This window comes from Hyla sarda, unplaced genomic scaffold, assembly GCF_029499605.1.
Source record: "Hyla sarda isolate aHylSar1 unplaced genomic scaffold, aHylSar1.hap1 scaffold_3440, whole genome shotgun sequence".
Classification (NCBI taxonomy): domain Eukaryota; kingdom Metazoa; phylum Chordata; class Amphibia; order Anura; family Hylidae; genus Hyla; species Hyla sarda.
In genome coordinates, this window is record NW_026610198.1 from 1 (window position 1) to 12,500 (window position 12,500).

General features: G+C 46.4%; 1 protein-coding gene across 1 annotated transcript in view; it reads left to right on the plus strand.

Annotated features, from left to right (window-relative positions):
- Positions 1–6,920: 6,920 nt before the first annotated feature.
- The window catches only part of LOC130330981 (centrosomal protein of 128 kDa-like), a gene marked incomplete at both ends in the record, with an annotated part of 8,224 nt that continues 2,644 nt past the window's right edge, over positions 6,921–12,500 (plus strand). Inside the window, 2 exons of the mRNA XM_056553654.1 lie at positions 6,921–7,037; positions 11,767–11,853. Of these exons, the coding sequence (XP_056409629.1) occupies positions 6,921–7,037; positions 11,767–11,853 (204 nt within the window). The remainder of the gene's footprint in view (positions 7,038–11,766; positions 11,854–12,500) is intronic.

Here is a 12,500-nt window from a genome sequence, read left to right on the forward strand (position 1 = left end):
AGTGCAAGGGTCGTATTGTTCTATGATATTAGAAGATCAGGACGCTCCAGTGCAGGGGTCGTATTGTTCTATGATATTAGAAGATCAGGACGCTCCAGTGCAGGGGTCGTATTGTTCTATATTAGAAGATCAGGATGATCAGGACGCTCCAGTGCAGGGTTCGTATTGTTCTATGATATTAGATGATCAGGAGGCTCCAGTGCAGGGGTCGTATTGTTCTATATTAGAAGATCAGGATGATCAGGAGGCTCCAGTGCAGGGGTCGTATTGTTCTATATTAGAAGATCAGGATGATCAGGACGCTCCAGTGCAGGGGTCGTATTGTTCTATATTAGACGATCAGGATGATCAGGAGGCTCCAGTGCAGGGGTCGTATTGTTCTATATTAGAAGATCAGGATGATCAGGACGCTCCAGTGCAGGGGTCGTATTGTTCTATGATATTAGAAGATCAGGATGATCAGGGCGCTCCAGTGCAGGGGTCGTATTGTTCTATATTAGAAGATCAGGGCGCTCCAGTGCAGGGGTCGTATTGTTCTATGATATTAGAAGATCAGGATGCTCCAGTGCAGGGGTCGTATTGTTCTATGATATTAGAAGATCAGGACGCTCCAGTGCAGGGGTCGTATTGTTCTATGATATTAGAAGATCAGGATGCTCCAGTGCAGGGGTCGTATTGTTCTATGATATTAGAAGATCAGGATGATCAGGGCGCTCCAGTGCAGGGGTCGTATTGTTCTATGATATTAGATGATCAGGAGGCTCCAGTGCAGGGGTCGTATTGTTCTATATTAGAAGATCAGGATGATCAGGACGCTCCAGTGCAGGGGTCGTATTGTTCTATATTAGAAGATCAGGATGATCAGGACGCTCCAGTGCAGGGGTCGTATTCTTCTATATTAGAAGATCAGGATGATCAGGGCGCTCCAGTGCAGGGGTCGTATTGTTCTATATTAGAAGATCAGGATGATCAGGACGCTCCAGTGCAGGGGTCGTATTGTTCTATATTAGAAGATCAGGATGATCAGGACGCTCCAGTGCAGGGGTCGTATTCTTCTATATTAGAAGATCAGGATGATCAGGGCGCTCCAGTGCAGGGGTCGTATTGTTCTATATTAGAAGATCAGGATGATCAGGACGCTCCAGTGCAGGGGTCGTATTGTTCTATGACATTAGATGATCAGGAGGCTCCAGTGCAGGGGTCGTATTGTTCTATGACCTTAGATGATCAGGATGCTCCAGTGCAAGGGTCGTATTGTTCTATGATATTAGATGATCAGGAGGCTCCAGTGCAGGGGTCGTATTGTTCTATGATATTAGAAGATCAGGACGCTCCAGTGCAGGGGTCGTATTGTTCTATGATATTAGAAGATCAGGATGATCAGGGCGCTCCAGTGCAGGGGTCGTATTGTTCTATGATATTAGAAGATCAGGACGCTCCAGTGCAGGGGTCGTATTGTTCTATGATATTAGAAGATCAGGATGCTCCAGTGCAGGGGTCGTATTGTTCTATGATATTAGAAGATCAGGATGATCAGGGCGCTCCAGTGCAGGGGTCGTATTGTTCTATATTAGAAGATCAGGATGATCAGGGCGCTCCAGTGCAGGGGTCGTATTGTTCTATGATATTAGAAGATCAGGATGCTCCAGTGCAGGGGTCGTATTGTTCTATGATATTAGAAGATCAGGACGCTCCAGTGCAGGGGTCGTATTGTTCTATGATATTAGAAGATCAGGATGCTCCAGTGCAGGGGTCGTATTGTTCTATGATATTAGAAGATCAGGATGCTCCAGTGCAGGGGTCGTATTGTTCTATGATATTAGAAGATCAGGATGATCAGGGCGCTCCAGTGCAGGGGTCGTATTGTTCTATATTAGAAGATCAGGATGATCAGGGCGCTCCAGTGCAGGGGTCGTATTGTTCTATGATATTAGAAGATCAGGATGCTCCAGTGCAGGGGTCGTATTGTTCTATGATATTAGAAGATCAGGATGCTCCAGTGCAGGGGTCGTATTGTTCTATGATATTAGAAGATCAGGATGCTCCAGTGCAGGGGTCGTATTGTTCTATGATATTAGAAGATCAGGATGCTCCAGTGCAGGGGTCGTATTGTTCTATGATATTAGAAGATCAGGATGATCAGGGCGCTCCAGTGCAGGGGTCGTATTGTTCTATATTAGACGATCAGGATGATCAGGACGCTCCAGTGCAGGGGTCGTATTGTTCTATGATATTAGATGATCAGGAGGCTCCAGTGCAGGGGTCGTATTGTTCTATATTAGAAGATCAGGATGATCAGGACGCTCCAGTGCAGGGGTCGTATTGTTCTATGATATTAGATGATCAGGATGCTCCAGTGCAGGGGTCGTATTGTTCTATGATATTAGAAGATCAGGATGCTCCAGTGCAGGGGTCGTATTGTTCTATGATATTAGATGATCAGGAGGCTCCAGTGCAGGGGTCGTATTGTTCTATGATATTAGAAGATCAGGACGCTCCAGTGCAGGGGTCGTATTGTTCTATGATATTAGAAGATCAGGACGCTCCAGTGCAGGGGTCGTATTGTTCTATGATATTAGAAGATCAGGACGCTCCAGTGCAGGGGTCGTATTGTTCTATATTAGAAGATCAGGATGATCAGGACGCTCCAGTGCAGGGGTCGTATTGTTCTATGATATTAGATGATCAGGATGCTCCAGTGCAGGGGTCGTATTGTTCTATGATATTAGATGATCAGGACGCTCCAGTGCAGGGGTCGTATTGTTCTATATTAGACGATCAGGATGATCAGGACGCTCCAGTGCAGGGGTCGTATTGTTCTATGACATTAGATGATCAGGAGGCTCCAGTGCAGGGGTCGTATTGTTCTATGACCTTAGATGATCAGGATGCTCCAGTGCAAGGGTCGTATTGTTCTATGATATTAGAAGATCAGAATGCTCCAGTGCAGGGGTCGTATTGTTCTATGATATTAGAAGATCAGGACGCTCCAGTGCAGGGGTCGTATTGTTCTATGATATTAGAAGATCAGGATGCTCCAGTGCAGGGGTCATATTGTTCTATGATATTAGAAGATCAGGATGATCAGGGCGCTCCAGTGCAGGGGTCGTATTGTTCTATGATATTAGATGATCAGGAGGCTCCAGTGCAGGGGTCGTATTGTTCTATATTAGAAGATCAGGATGATCAGGACGCTCCAGTGCAGGGGTCGTATGGTTCTATATTAGAAGATCAGGATGATCAGGACGCTCCAGTGCAGGGGTCGTATTCTTCTATATTAGAAGATCAGGATGATCAGGGCGCTCCAGTGCAGGGGTCGTATTGTTCTATATTAGAAGATCAGGATGATCAGGACGCTCCAGTGCAGGGGTCGTATTGTTCTATATTAGAAGATCAGGAGGCTCCAGTGCAGGGGTCGTATTGTTCTATGATATTAGATGATCAGGAGGCTCCAGTGCAGGGGTCGTATTGTTCTATGATATTAGAAGATCAGGACGCTCCAGTGCAGGGGTCGTATTGTTCTATGATATTAGAAGATCAGGATGCTCCAGTGCAGGGGTCGTATTGTTCTATGATATTAGAAGATCAGGATGATCAGGGCGCTCCAGTGCAGGGGTCGTATTGTTCTATATTAGAAGATCAGGATGATCAGGGCGCTCCAGTGCAGGGGTCGTATTGTTCTATGATATTAGAAGATCAGGATGCTCCAGTGCAGGGGTCGTATTGTTCTATGATATTAGAAGATCAGGACGCTCCAGTGCAGGGGTCGTATTGTTCTATGATATTAGAAGATCAGGATGCTCCAGTGCAGGGGTCGTATTGTTCTATGATATTAGAAGATCAGGATGCTCCAGTGCAGGGGTCGTATTGTTCTATGATATTAGAAGATCAGGATGATCAGGGCGCTCCAGTGCAGGGGTCGTATTGTTCTATATTAGAAGATCAGGATGATCAGGGCGCTCCAGTGCAGGGGTCGTATTGTTCTATGATATTAGAAGATCAGGATGCTCCAGTGCAGGGGTCGTATTGTTCTATGATATTAGAAGATCAGGATGCTCCAGTGCAGGGGTCGTATTGTTCTATGATATTAGAAGATCAGGATGCTCCAGTGCAGGGGTCGTATTGTTCTATGATATTAGAAGATCAGGATGCTCCAGTGCAGGGGTCGTATTGTTCTATGATATTAGAAGATCAGGATGATCAGGGCGCTCCAGTGCAGGGGTCGTATTGTTCTATATTAGACGATCAGGATGATCAGGACGCTCCAGTGCAGGGGTCGTATTGTTCTATGATATTAGATGATCAGGAGGCTCCAGTGCAGGGGTCGTATTGTTCTATATTAGAAGATCAGGATGATCAGGACGCTCCAGTGCAGGGGTCGTATTGTTCTATGATATTAGATGATCAGGATGCTCCAGTGCAGGGGTCGTATTGTTCTATGATATTAGAAGATCAGGATGCTCCAGTGCAGGGGTCGTATTGTTCTATGATATTAGATGATCAGGAGGCTCCAGTGCAGGGGTCGTATTGTTCTATGATATTAGAAGATCAGGACGCTCCAGTGCAGGGGTCGTATTGTTCTATGATATTAGAAGATCAGGACGCTCCAGTGCAGGGGTCGTATTGTTCTATGATATTAGAAGATCAGGACGCTCCAGTGCAGGGGTCGTATTGTTCTATGATATTAGAAGATCAGGACGCTCCAGTGCAGGGGTCGTATTGTTCTATGATATTAGATGATCAGGATGCTCCAGTGCAGGGGTCGTATTGTTCTATGATATTAGATGATCAGGACGCTCCAGTGCAGGGGTCGTATTGTTCTATATTAGACGATCAGGATGATCAGGACGCTCCAGTGCAGGGGTCGTATTGTTCTATGACATTAGATGATCAGGAGGCTCCAGTGCAGGGGTCGTATTGTTCTATGACCTTAGATGATCAGGATGCTCCAGTGCAAGGGTCGTATTGTTCTATGATATTAGAAGATCAGGACGCTCCAGTGCAGGGGTCGTATTGTTCTATGATATTAGATGATCAGGAGGCTCCAGTGCAGGGGTCGTATTGTTCTATGATATTAGAAGATCAGGACGCTCCAGTGCAGGGGTCGTATTGTTCTATATTAGAAGATCAGGATGATCAGGACGCTCCAGTGCAGGGGTCGTATTGTTCTATGATATTAGATGATCAGGAGGCTCCAGTGCAGGGGTCGTATTGTTCTATATTAGAAGATCAGGATGATCAGGACGCTCCAGTGCAGGGGTCGTATTGTTCTATGATATTAGATGATCAGGACGCTCCAGTGCAGGGGTCGTATTGTTCTATGACATTAGATGATCAGGATGCTCCAGTGCAGGGGTCGTATTGTTCTATGATATTAGAAGATCAGGACGCTCCAGTGCAGGGGTCGTATTGTTCTATGATATTAGATGATCAGGAGGCTCCAGTGCAGGGGTCGTATTGTTCTATATTAGAAGATCAGGATGATCAGGACGCTCCAGTGCAGGGGTCGTATTGTTCTATGATATTAGATGATCAGGATGCTCCAGTGCAGGGGTCGTATTGTTCTATGATATTAGATGATCAGGACGCTCCAGTGCAGGGGTCGTATTGTTCTATATTAGACGATCAGGATGATCAGGACGCTCCAGTGCAGGGGTCGTATTGTTCTATGACATTAGATGATCAGGATGCTCCAGTGCAGGGGTCGTATTGTTCTATGACCTTAGATGATCAGGATGCTCCAGTGCAGGGGTCGTATTGTTCTATGATATTAGAAGATCAGGACGCTCCAGTGCAGGGGTCGTATTGTTCTATGATATTAGATGATCAGGAGGCTCCAGTGCAGGGGTCGTATTGTTCTATATTAGAAGATCAGGATGATCAGGACGCTCCAGTGCAGGGGTCGTATTGTTCTATGATATTAGATGATCAGGAGGCTCCAGTGCAGGGGTCGTATTGTTCTATATTAGAAGATCAGGACGCTCCAGTGCAGGGGTCGTATTGTTCTATGATATTAGATGATCAGGAGGCTCCAGTGCAGGGGTCGTATTGTTCTATATTAGAAGATCAGGATGATCAGGGCGCTCCAGTGCAGGGGTCGTATTGTTCTATGATATTAGATGATCAGGAGGCTCCAGTGCAGGGGTCGTATTGTTCTATGATATTAGATGATCAGGAGGCTCCAGTGCAGGGGTCGTATTGTTCTATATTAGAAGATCAGGATGATCAGGACGCTCCAGTGCAGGGGTCGTATTGTTCTATGATATTAGATGATCAGGACGCTCCAGTGCAGGGGTCGTATTGTTCTATGATATTAGATGATCAGGACGCTCCAGTGCAGGGGTCGTATTGTTCTATATTAGACGATCAGGATGATCAGGACGCTCCAGTGCAGGGGTCCTGATCATGTGACTCACAGCTGGGGGAGAACACTCAGTGCGCACTTCTTCCAGCTCGTTCTCGTGATTGGTCAGGCGCTGAACACTCAGACCCCGTCCATTAAAACTCTTTTGTTATGTCTCGAGATTTCTTTTTTTCTATGGCAGTGCCTATTTAATGTGTGTAAATAATATTATCACAGATCAGGGGACAATAAAGGACAGATTCACCCAAACCCTGGTGGTTGAAAAACTACTACAACCAGCATGCCCTGACACCTTGAAGAATCACACGATGGGGAAGAGACTGGTTTAGTGATTATTTTGGCCTCTTGTTGGTGCACAGGACAGATCTCAGATGGCCGTTCTCTTTGCAAAACAACAACTCCCAGCATGCCCGGACAGCCAACGGCTGTCCGGGCATGCTGGGAGTTGTAGTTTTGCAACAGCTGGAGGCACCCTGGTTGGAAAACACTGCTCTTGGGAGTATTATGGCTGCCCTGGGTTATACCATCCAGGTTTGATCTTCTCTTTTATTATCAGGTCTCAGAGCGAGTGGAGCGACGGCTGCAGCAACTGGAGCGGGAGATGAGAACAGAGCGGCAGCAAATGGAGAGGCGTCAGGACCAGCTGGGACATGTGTCTGTGCAGCTGCACGAGGTGAGTCTGAGGCTTCTCTTAGTTTTTTCCTGAAGAAAGGGACTCGTCTATGTAACCTGCTGGGGGTTGTAAGGTTTCCTCCCCAACTATTATTATTCCAGGATAAAACGTTTTTTCTCTATCGGCTCCATTGGGGGACACAGACCGTGGGGTGTATGCTGCTGTCTCTAGGAGGTGTGACACTATGGCAACAAAAAGTCAGCTCCTCCCAGCAGGATCTGCCCGCCTCCAGGCCCTGAGCTAATCAGTTTAAGCTTAGTGTCTGAAGGAGGTGGACATGGTCTGGAATTCTCTTTGTTTTTTTATTTTCCTAGTTAGGGAATGTTTTAGGTTTTTATTCCTTTTTCTTTCCTGTTTTCAGGTGGGGACTCAGGAACTGCGGCTCACTGTTTCCCCATTGCGATTGAGGGGGCACAGACATTGCGTATATGTGCTGTTAACCCCCTCTCGCCAACGGTCAGCGCCTGGGGTTGTACCTCATGGGTCCGGGTCCCCCTATTTCCCTGCACTCCTCGCTCGCACATGGTAGCTCGGCGTGATGCAGGTAAGAGAAGGCTGACTGAAGACCTCGCAGAACACTCCATTAGGTAAGTTCTTCTGACCAGGTGAGTATATATTTTTTTCCCTTTAGGTGCTGACTTGCAACCTCTGGAGACCCTCATTTTTTGGCCCACCTTTCAGGATCTAAGGGGCTGGCCTGTATTGGGGCTCTATCTTTATTCAAGCAGGGGCGAGCAATGGCATTTTGGGCAGGAAGGGGTTACCTGACTACTTTAAGTACATGTGTGTGTTTTTATACTATGCGGCTGTCAGCCGCAGCACTTACTATGCGGCTGACAGCCGCGGCGTTTGTACTGTTCGGCGCACGGAGCGCCAACTTACTTTCAGTTTCGGCAGCACAGCTGCCGGTGGACTTGTGTATCGCCCGCTCACTTTCCCGCGGGCGCAGACGCGAAGGACATGTGCGCCCGGGGCAAGGAGTGGGCGCCATTACTGTTCTTATTCACGGCGGCCGCGGCGCTATAGCTCCGCCCACAGGGCCGCCGGAGCTTACTGGGGGTGCGAATCACCCTCCAATCAGTGCCGTGCGTGGGATTTTCAGGGGCAGAGTCCAATTAGACAGTGCCTCTGCTCCAGGCACGCCCCTCTATGGCTATTGTTTGGCCTGTTTCTCCCTCTCTTTCACTCAGAGCAGAGTTCTCCTCACAGCAGCTGCCACAGGGGACACAGACTCGGGTGAGAGAGTTCTTTTTTTCATTATATCCGTACCCAGAACTGTTCCTCCCTCTAAACAGACAATTGGAGCATTAGTTTCCTATTTTACCTAAAATACCGTGTTTTTTCCTTGACCTGTCGGTCCTCTCCTATTGCTCTGGTAGTCAATCTGATTAGCTCAGGACCTGGAGGCGGGTATATCCTGCTGGGAGGAGCTGACTTTTTTTGTTGCCATAGTGTCATACCTCCTAGAGACAGCAGCATACACCCCACGGTCTGTGTCCCCCAATGGATCCCTCGAGAAAGAGATTTTACGGTAAGTGTTAAAGCTCCTTTTTTTTAATATTATATATACGGGCTCCAGAAAGTTAAAAAGATTTGTATATTACTTCTATAAAAAATATTAATCCTTCCAATAATTATCAGCTGCTGAAGTTGAGTTGTTGTTTTCTGTCTGACATCTCTGCCTGTCTCGGGAACTGCACAGAGTAGGAGAGGTTTGCTATGGGGATTTGCTTCTACTCTGGACAGTTCCTGAGACAGGTGTCATCAGAGAGCATTTAGAAAAGAAGAACTCAACTTCAGCAGCCCATAAGTACTGAAAGGATTAAGATTTTTTAATAGAAGTAATTTACAAATCTGTTTAAAATTTCTGGAACCAGTTGAGAGAGAGATAGAGATAGAGATATAGAGATATAGATATATATATATATCTCTATGTATATGTTTTTCCTGGTTAACCCCTTTAACCAGTATGAGCTCTGTCACCCCACTGATCTTTACAGAACTGGAGGGAGACCAACTCTGGATTAACACTTTAAAACGGTGTTAATATTGTGTATCTCAGTGTTGTTTTGATGTCTGTAGAGATCGTATTATTGGTGCACTTTGTCACACCAGAAGAAATTGTCAGACATTGTCCGGTGTGCATTAAAGGGGTTCTCTACCATAAGGTGACTGTAGTACTTACCTGCCAGACAGTAATGGACATTTGTACATGTACACGCTCATTTTTTATTTTATTTAAATTTTTTTTTCCTTCGTAAAACTACTGGTGACACGGCACCAATCTGGACCAGCTATTATAATAAAACTATTGTTACTAAATGGTAAGTGAATGGTCTTCAGCCCCAAGAGGAGAGAATGGACCAGCGTCCCCCGTGTCCTGGGAAACTTCTGTAATTGAATAGAGGATATAGGAGAGACTGGAGTTGTACCGCAGCGCAATCTATTAAAGTCTATAATAAATCCATGCCTCTATGATTCACATTCTCTGTGCTAGACTATACAAGGGGGGGCTCTGTTATAAAAAAAAACAAAACAAAATAATATATATATATATATATATATATATATATATATATATATATATATATATATATATATATATATATATATAAATATATATATATATATATATATATATATATATATATATATATATATATATATATAAAAATATTAATAAGAATAGGATATATAGAATTGGAGATATACTCTTAGAGGTATCATTTATTGTTTAGGAAAAGAGGGTTGGGTGTGCTCTCTATAGGTGTCTAAGAACTACAGTCTAGTGCAGTGGTCTTCAACCTGCGGACCTCCAGATGCTGCAAAACTACAACTCCCAGCATGCCCGGACAGCCGTTGGCTGTCCGGGCATGCTGGGAGTTGTAGTTTTGCAACATCTGGAGGTCCGCAGGTTGAAGACCACTGGTCTAGTGTATTCCCCAAGGCTACACCAAAGATTAATCTGGGAGTTGTAGTTTTGCAACAGCTGGAGGCACTCTGGTTGGGAAACACTGATCTACATTTATTCATTGACAAATCATATCTAACATATGTGCCTGTTTTGGTTGGGTGAAAAAGCATAGTTGACCACAATTATTCGTTTTGGGGGAAAAAAAAAAAAATGAATTTATTGTATGCAACTTTTTTGATTGAATCCTATCATCATACACTTCGACCCACAATTTCTAAAAAAAAATAAAAAATTTGTAATTATCTATAAGGATCAAGAAACATAAAAACTGATATGATTTTTATAAAATAAAAGCAAAAACAAGGTAAAACCTTCTACAATATGTCTGGCGGATACGATTGTAAGTCACAGACCATTTTTCGGCCATCTGTTTTCACAATACATTAGACCAATGTTTCCCAACCCATGTGCCTCCAGCTGTTGGCTGCCCGGGCATGATGGGAATTGTTTTTGCAACAGCGGGAGGCACACTAGTTGGGAAGCACTACATTAGACAAGGCATAACGTGGTGGTCAGCTGCAGCTTACCCCTCCCCATAGAGATCACATGAACATTGGGGTGACAGTAAACTGGCATTTAATGGCGTCTCATCTGTAATACCCCTATGCACTCGTGTAAATCCGGCCTTAGGATTGTATCCTACGTGTTTCCTCACACACAGCGATAATTGGCGACAATCCGTAACTACTACAGTAGTGGGAAAGTAGTTAGAGTGATGGCGTCCGATGATGAGCGTCCTTACAGATCAGGGATGTTCTATAGATATTTCTCGGTTATTACTGAAGCGTTTAACCTGAAATGAGCAGCGACGACCATTAATGATCTCCGCAGCCGTCCCGTGGGGGATACATGACGGAGATGGTGGCGGATCTCCTCATCGCCACAATGTGACAGTGGATCGCCGTATTATGATGGAGGATATACGTGATACAGACCATTATGCTGCTCATCACTGTGTCTCACCAGACGCCCGACCGCACCGCGGTAGCACTTTTAACGCACTTTTGTCCACCAACTTGATTTTATTCCATCAAATCTTATGCTGTTTATTTGTCAGGGTCTCTGGCGCTCTTGTCTCGCTCAGCTGGAGCCGGTTAATATTCACGTCCACATCTCGGCCTTTCTAATGGAAATATGCGCACTTAAAAGAGAAGGAGAGAGTGTTATTATTAAAGGTTTAAAGATGCCCCGGGGGGGGGCGCTCTATTACCGCGCACGCATCTCCTAATGATTTACAGACGTTCAGGGCGATGAGGATCCCAGAGAATCGCACATTGTGAAGGAGCGCTGACACCACGGAGCAGAGAAGGGAGAGTGCCGGCCGCGGTGACTGTGCCGGCCGCCGGGATCTGTAGGGTATTGGATGGTGCGGTGGGAGTATATTGGTTATTTCTTTAATTTCAATGATCCTTTAAATATTTGCTGTGATTTTGTCATTTTGTTTCTTCTCTTTAGGAAACATAATGGTAGGTTTGTTGTTTTACAACTTTATTAGACCTGTTGGGAGTTGTAGTCTCTCTCAGCCCCTAGAGATCCACAGGTTGAATGCATACTGTCTAGACCAGTGTTTCCCAACCAGTGTGCCTCCAGCTGTTGTAAAACTACAACTCCCAACATGCCCGGACAGATGAAGCTGAACTCACTATTCTGCTGTTACATCATGTTTTATTCTCCAGTCACCTCCAGAGCTGCACTTACTATTCCCACAAGGTTTTACCTATGGTGATTTCCCAGTAACCCTGTCTGTCATTACAGGAATTGAAGAAACGGGGGTCCAAGTCTGAAGAGGTGGAGGAATCACTGAAGGAGAAGCTTGGAAAGCTGGAGAGTGAGAAAAGCCAGGTCTGGAGCAAATTATTTCCTTTTGTATTAAAAGAAAGGGCTCCTGTAGTCCTTGGGCAGAGGTGTGCGCGCACCCGGGGATCCCATAGTCCTTGGGCAGAGGTGTGCGTGCACCCGGGGATCCCATAGTCCTTGGGCAGAGGTGTGCGTGCACCCGGGGATCCCATAGTCCTTGGGCAGAGGTGTGTGTGTGCCCGGGGCTCCTGTAGGCCTTGGGCGGAGGTGTGTGTGCCCGGGGCTCCTGTAGGCCTTGGGCGGAGGTGTGTGTGCCCGGGGCTCCTGTAGGCCTTTGGCGGAGGTGTGGGCGCGCCCGGGGCTCCTGTAGGCCTTGGGCGGAGGTGTGTGGGCGCGCGGGGCTCCTGTAGGCCTTGGGCGGAGGTGTGTGGGCGCGCGGGGCTCCTGTAGGCCTTGGGCGGAGGTGTGTGGGCGCGCGGGGCTCCTGTAGGCCTTGGACGGCGGTGTGTGCGTGCGCGCGCGCGCGCGCGCGTGTGTGTGTGTGCGCGCGCGGGGCTCCTAGTTCTGGGCTCCCTTGTCACTGTGCTGGAGACACTGCTCTGCAGAGTCAGGATTTGGGTGTAGTGAGCGGTCCCATGATCCGGCACTCACCAGTCATGTATAGTGTGGAGCCTGAATGATGATCCTCGGCT